Raw genomic sequence first — 7,438 nt, forward strand, 5'->3', positions numbered from 1 at the left:
TTGTTCCGAATACAGCAGGTACCTAACTAGCTGTGCGGGCTCATCCGGTGTTCCTCACCATCGTCAGTTCTCGGGACTCCTCCTAAACACCTCCCTTGTTCTTGCTTTCCCAGTCCTGAGTGAGTAATGAAAGCTTTTAGGAAAATGTGGATTCAAACGGGTCTGTCTCACACCCATCTCCCCTAAACTTGCCCCACTCCCATGCTTCCCCCACCTCCACACACACCCTGATGTGGTAGGTGGACAATCTCCCGACCTTACTCTGCCCCAATGCCTCCTCCTCCACCCCCCAACCTTGCCCCACCCCCATGCCTCCCCCACTGCCTCAAACTTGTCCCGCCCCCATGCTTCCCCCCCTCTACACACACCCTGATGTGGCAGGTGGACAACCTCCCAACCGTGTCCCGCCCCCATGCGTCCTCACCAGAACACCCCACGCCTCCCCCACCCTGTGGGGGTGTAGAAGGTTTACACCCTGTGCCCAGAAAGATGGGTCAACGTTGCTTCCGAGATAACAGTCAAGAGACAACCGATGAAATTGCCATGCATTTTATTAGACAATAGTTTATCATTTCCTTGTCAGTTACATAGCATACTTTGCGGTCCAGGCTCGCGCCATGGAATTGTACCTGGCCTTATGCTTTAAGTAGATTCTCCCAATAGTTTTCACTAAGGGGTCATCTGCATTGGGCTCACTTAGCAGGGAGCTGATGGCCACCAACACTTCGGATACAGTGAGTGTGGAGGACCAGGCAGAATTTAAAATATCCAGAGAGACGACGCCCTTATTATTGATGTTGGGGTGGTAAATGCGTGTATTAAAGTAAATATGTGGGGGCCTGTCGGGGTAATCGTCTGGGAAGTACATCTTTAGGAAGAAGACCCCTCCCTCATAGGGGCTGCCTTGGGGCCCCACGATCGCCCCCTGCCAGCAGAACATGTTGCTGTCGATGGGCCCTGCAGAGCACATGGGTGGGGGGTCCCTAGTGATTTCGGCGAGGTCATCCTGAAGGCGCTGTAGGGCCGTGACCTGCGACTCCCCGTAAATGGGACTTGTCAGGAAGTCCTGATAGGGAGAAGGGGGGAGACCACAGGTTAGGGGGGACCATGGGTTAGGGGGAGACCATGGGATGGGGGCCACAGGTTGGGGGACCATTGGTAAGGGGCTGGCCACCCGCCAGATCATGGGTAAGTGGGCTGAAGCCGCCTCCAGGGTGAAGGGGGGTGTTGGGGGGCAGGGATGGTGGAGGGGAGGAAGGGGAGGCAGGGAGGGCTGGGGACTTGGCTCCTACCTGTGGCCCGCTGGCCGCCTGTGGCTCCACCGCTGCCTCCTGCACCTGCGGTTCTTGCATCACGACCTCCTCCACCGCGGGCTCCTCCACCGCGGGCTCCTCCAGCACGACCTCCTCCACCGCGGGCTCCTCCATCATGACCTCCTCCATCATGGCCTCCACCACGGCCTCCACCACAGCCTCCACCACGGCCTCCATCACGACCTCCTCCATCAAGACCTCCTCCACCGCGGGCTCCTCCACCGCGGGCTCCTCCACCGCGGGCTCCTCCACCGCAGGCTCCTCCATCATGACCTCCTCCATCATGACCTCCTCCACCATGGCCTCCAGCACGGCCTCCAGCACGGCCTCCACCACGGCCTCCATCACGGTCTCCTCCACCGCGGGCTCCTCCACCACGGCCTCCATCACGGCCTCCAGCACGGCCTCCACCACGGCCTCCATCACGACCTCCTTCACCACGGCCTCCTCCACCGCAGACTGCTCCATCGTTGACCGCCCTCACAACTGCCTCCTCTGCCGCTCGTCCCTGGCCTACACACTCGGTTGCCTGGTAACAGTAAGGCATTTGATGTGTGACGTTAGAACAGCTACTCTGATGCTGTCACTAACTGAGTGGTAGGGAGGGGGCCTTGTGAGAGGGGGTAGGGGACGGGAGGAACCAAGAATGGAAATGGGGGTGAAGGGCGAGAGGGACCATGGAGAGTGGGGGTGACGTGTTAGGGGACACGCTTTGAGTTTGAGGGAGGTGTTAGGGGACACATTTTGGGGTCAAGGGTGTTGTCAGGGACACACTATAGGTAGAGCGGGTGTGGAGGGACACACTTTGGGTTGAGGGGGCGCTGGGGAACATGCTCCATGGTGGGAGGGTTGTTGGGGGACACCTCCAGGCTCAAGGGGGATGTCTGGAGACACACTTTGGGACAAGGGGTGTCCAGAGACATGCTCTGGGACAGGGTATGCCTGGGACAGGCTCCAGGGTTGAGATAGTATGTTTGGGGACAAGCTCTGGGGTCAAGGGCAGTGATTACAGGGACTGTGGTGAAGAGGAGGGGTGAAGAAGGAAGAGTTGGGGCCTCAGTTGGACCAGATGGGCTATGGGTCACATGTGGCCCACAGGCCATTGGCTCCACCGTTGCTGGCTCCTGCACCACTGTCACCACCTCTAGACTGTCCTGACCTGGACATTGGGGCTCCGAGCCTGAGCCTCCCGGAGGCCACACTGCCCATAGACACCGCCCTTAAGTCAGAGGAGGGGGCGGGATTAGGGTAGAGAGGTGGCTAGAATGAGAGGGAGTGGAGGGACCATGGAGGGATACTCAGGGGGTGGAGGAAGGGGAGACCAGAGAAGAGGCATGGCCAGAGCAAACAGGTGGCCTGAATGATAGGGGGTGCAGGGCAGGAGAGACAATGAAGGGCTATTCAGGGGGTGGAGGGCAGAATGGACCATGGAGCATGATAGGAAGGTGTCGTGGGGCACACTTTGAAGTTGTGGGGGAGTCAGGGGTCACATTCCAAAGTTGAGGGAAGGCATACAGGTCTCGCTTTGGGTTGAGAGGGTGTTGAAGAATAGGTTTTGGATAAAGGGAGTGTCCGAGGACACATCCAAGGTCGAGGGAGGGTGTCAGGGTCATGCTTCAGCTTGAGTGGATGTTGGGGAACAGGTTCCGGGTTCAGGGGTTGAAGGTTGCCAAGGGACACACTTCAGGTAGGGTAGATGTTGGAATGCAGGCTTCAGTTTGAGGGTGTGCTGGAGAACAGCTATGCATTGAGGGTTTCCAAGGGACATGGTTTAGGTGGAGCTGGTGTCGTGGTCATGCTTCAGGTTGATGGGGTGCTCAAGGACAGGCTTTAGTTGAGGATAAGTCAGGAGACACCCTATGGGTTGAAGGTGGCTGAGGGACACGGTTCAGGTAGAGCAAGTAGTGGGGGACACATTTCAACTTGAAAGTATGTCAAGGGACACCCTATAGGTTGAGGATTGCCAAGAAACACAGTTTGGGTGGAACAGGTTTAGTGGTCATGCTTTGGGTTGAGTGGGTGTTGGGGGACACCTATGGTGGAGGGTTGCTGAGGGACACAGTTCGAGTGTAAGGGGTGTTGGAGTCAAGTTTAGGGTAAGCGGGTGTTCTGGGACAGGCTTCAGGTTGAGGGTGTGTCAGGGGACACCCTATCGGTTGATGCTTTCAGAGGGACATGCTTCAGGTAGAGCGGGTGTTGGGGGACAGGCTTCAGGTTGAGGGTTGCCAAGGGACATAGTTCAGATCAAGCTGGTGACACAGTCATGCTCTGTGTCAAGCAGGTTTCAGAGGCCACACTCTGAGGATAAGGGTGGGTGTCAAGGACACACTTTGGATCAAGTGTGTGCCAAGGGACACGCTTTGAGTTGAGCGTGTGATGAGAGACACCTTAGGGGTTGAAGGTTGCCAAGGGACATAGTTCAGGTGGAGTGGGTGTCAGGGTCATGCTTCAGATGAGTGGGTGTTGGCGACAGGCTCGAGTTGAAGGTGGGCTGGTAGACACCCTGTGGATTGAGGGTTGCTGAGGGACATGCTTCAGGTTGAGGTTGTGCCAGGCAACACCTTATGGGTTGTATAGGTTGAGGGTTGCCAAGGGACACGGTTCGTGTGTAGGGGGAGTTGGGGTCATGCTTTGGGTAAGTTGGTATTCTGGGACAGCCTTCAGGTTAAGGGTGTGCAGGGGGAAACCCTATAGGTTGAGGGTTCCCAAGGACATGCTTTGGATTGAGCAGGTGTTGGGAGACAAGCTTAGGGTTGAGTGAGTGTCAGGGGTTACCCTGTGAATAGAAAGTTGCAGAGGGACACCATCAGGTAGAGTGGGTGTCAGAGTCATGCTTCACATTGAGCATGTGTTGGGGGACAGTCTTCAGGATGAGGGGGTGCAAGGAGATACCCTATGGGTTGAGGGTTGCCAAGGGACAAAGTTTGTGTCAAAGGGGTGTTAGGGGATATACTCTGGGCTCGAGGGAATCAGGGACACACTTTTGTTTGAGGGTGTGCTGAGGGACATGCTTTGAGTAGAGTAGCTCTTGGTGGATATGCTTCTGGTTGATAATGTCCTGGGGGACACCCTATGGGTTGAGGGTTGCTGAGGGACATGGTTTGGGTGTAGTGGGTGTCAGTAGACAGGCTTCAGGTTGAGGGAGTATCTGGGGACACCCTATAAGATGAAGGTTGCTGAGTGACAAGCTTCAGGTAGAGTAGGTGTTAGGGAACAGACTTCAGGTTGAGGGGGTAGCAGGGGACACCCTATGGGTTGAAGGTTGCCGAACAACACTGTTTTGGTGGAGTGGGTGTCGGCATCACTCTTCAGGTGAGCATCTGATGGGGGAACGGGCTTTAGGATGATGGTCTGCTAGGAGACACTCTATGGGTTGAGGATTGCTGAGGGACATGGTTCAGTTGAGCAGGTCTTGGAGGACAGGCTTCAAGTTGAGGGTGTGCTGTGGGACACCTTATGGGTTGAAGGTTGCCAAGAGATACACTTTGGGTTGAGGGCTGCCAAAGGACACAGGTCAGGTCAAGTGGGTGTTGGGGTCATGCGTTAGGTCTAGCAGGTGTCAGAGGACACACTCTGAGGTTAAGGGAGGGTGTTAGAGACATACCTTTTGTTGAGGGTGTTTCAAGGAATATGTTTCATATTGAGCGGGTGTTGAGGCAAGGTTTCAGGTTACGTGCCAGGTGAAACCCTATTGGTTGAGGGTTGCCGAGCAAAATAGTTTACGTGTAGCTGCTGTGAAAGTACAGGCTTCAAGTTGAGAAGGTGTGAGGAGACACCCTGTGGCTTCAGGGTGCCAAGGGACACGCTTCAGGTCATGGTTTTTGGAGGACAGTCTTCAGGTTGAGTGCATGCCAGGGGACTCCTTATGGATTGAGGGTTGCCGAGGGACACAGTTTGGGTGGAGCAAATGTCAGGGTCATGCTTTGGGTTGAGTGGGTGTTGGGAGACAAGCTTCAGGGTGAGGGTGTGCTGGGGGCCATCCTATGGTTTGAGGGTCGGAGAGAGACATGGTTCAAGTGGAGCAGGTGTTAGGGTCGCACTTTGGATTGAATGGGTGTTGGGGGACAGGCTTCAGGTTGTGGATGTGTCTTGAAACCCTACGTGTTGAATGTTGCTGATGTACACGGTTTGGGTGGAGTGGGTGTTGGTGAGAGGGTTGCTGAATTCCAGGGAGGGTATTGGACACACTTTGTATTGAGAGTGTACTGAGGTACATGGCATGGGTCAAGCAGGTGTTGGGCTCACAATCAGGTCAAGTAGGTGTTGAAGTGCATACTCTGGGGTTGAGGAGGTATCAGGGGACACACCAGGTCAAGGGAGGGTGTCAGGGACATGCTTTGGGTTGAGGGGGTTTTGGGGACAGCCTTGGTGTTGAGGGGATACTAGGTGACCAGCTTCAGGGTGCAAGGGCTGTGGGGAGTCACACCCCGGAGTCAAGGGGGTGTGTCAGGGGACAAGCTCTGGGGTCATGAGGGGTCATGGGGGAGACGCTCTGGTGTATATGGTGGTGTTGAAAGACAGGGACATGCTGGGGGTAGAGGGGGAGAAAGAGAGAGTGGGGGACTCACCTGGCCCTGGTGACCTATTAGACACATGTGGCCCACTGGCTCCTCCACCCCTGGTTCCTCCCAGGTGTCCTCACCTGGAGACGGTGCTGCTCAGAGCCTGAGCCCCAGAGGCTGCGCTGCCTATAGACCCACCGCCCTGTGACAGGACCGCTCCTGCCGGTGCACCTGCCTCTGCCACCCTCCTTGCCAACCACACTGGGCTGCCTGTTGAGAGCAAGGGATCCTCACTGTGATGTCACCAAGTCAGTGGAGGTCCTGGGGCCAGTGCAGACAGGTAGATTGGATGACAGGGGGTGGTTGACAGGAAGGACGATGGAGGGGGATGGGAGGTGGAGGGTAGCAGGGACCTGGAGAGGATTAAGGAAAGGAGGGTGGGGCAGACCAAGGGTAAGGTAGGCTCAGGGTCAGAGAAGGATTAAGGTTGGTTGAGGACCCCGTGCAGAATATTGGGCCCCTTAAAAAAAAAAAGAGGCAGGGAAAATAAAAACGGCACATGTGAAACCAAACTTGGTGTCGTTAGAAAAAAATGTAAAGTTGGGATTTTGTGGGGCCCTTCAGAAGTCGGGGGCCCAGGGCGCGCACCCGGTGTGCCTGCCGTTAAATCTGCCTCTGGTCAGGGTAGATAGGTGGCAAGAAGGAGAGGGGGTGGAGGGCAGGAGGGAGCTAGTGTGGGGGTGATGGGAGGTAGAGTGAGAGGCCTGGAAGAAGGGGAGGGGGAGGGATGGGGGGAGCCCCCGCTCCCTGGCTGGCGCCCAGCTTGCGCTCTGTCCTGCTTTGGTGGGTCCCAGGCACTAACCCCCACCTCCCGTCAGAGTCATCTGAATGTACAAGAGCAGTTCCATGAATTCCCCACCCCTCCCTCTCCCAGAATCACCTGTCATTAACATTTTACCCCACTGGCCTGGGCTCATTTCTCTCCCTGTGCGTGTGACTCCTGTGCTCTCTCTCTCTCTCTCTCTCTCTCTCTCTCTGTCTCTATGGACACAGACAGACCTGGGACTGAGCCACACACACCAGCACCCTTTACTCCCAGTGCTTCCCTGTGGGCTTCCTAGGAGACATTTTCTCACATACTCTCCTTTACTCTATTTAACACCGGCACCATACTTTTTAGCTCTGAATGTAGCTTTTCATAACATTTTTATAAATTTACTTTTTATGAAGAGTTAAAGCCTTCAAAGAGCCAATCTGGCTCTCAAACCAGTTTAATTTTTCAAGAACTGACAGAAAAGGCGGGAGTAAGGGAGGGAGAGAAACCAGTAACGCACTGGGGTAGCTAAGCAGTGCGCTTGTTTTTCTTTGTAACAACAATCACGTGGGTTAGTAGCGGTTCCAGTGACGAGAACGACCACAGAACAACGCCTTAACTCATGAGGGTGTCTAATGAAGGTCCCTATGCACATGCAACCCCCTTCACTCACTTGTCTGCGTGGGGATTCAAGCCACACCAGCACCATCAACGTGGCTTGGGCTGCAATCCATACCGATTCCTTTTCTCAAAAGAAGCCATAATGTAATAAGGTTCCTAAGTTGTGGCGAGAGATCACATTAGACACG

General features: G+C 55.4%; 1 protein-coding gene across 1 annotated transcript; it reads right to left on the bottom strand.

The window, feature by feature from the left end:
• Positions 1-583: 583 nt before the first annotated feature.
• Positions 584-1,021, bottom strand: LOC149990338 (ubiquitin-conjugating enzyme E2 2-like). The gene has a single exon (XM_090265086.1). It carries the CDS (start codon positions 968-970, stop codon positions 584-586), a length of 387 nt encoding a protein of 128 aa, XP_090121212.1. The 5' UTR covers positions 971-1,021.
• Between the last annotated feature and the right edge of the window lie 6,417 nt (positions 1,022-7,438).

The sequence above is a fragment of the Furipterus horrens genome, unplaced genomic scaffold (assembly GCF_987537825.1).
Source record: "Furipterus horrens unplaced genomic scaffold, mFurHor1.1.pri manual_scaffold_17, whole genome shotgun sequence".
Lineage (NCBI taxonomy): Eukaryota > Metazoa > Chordata > Mammalia > Chiroptera > Furipteridae > Furipterus > Furipterus horrens.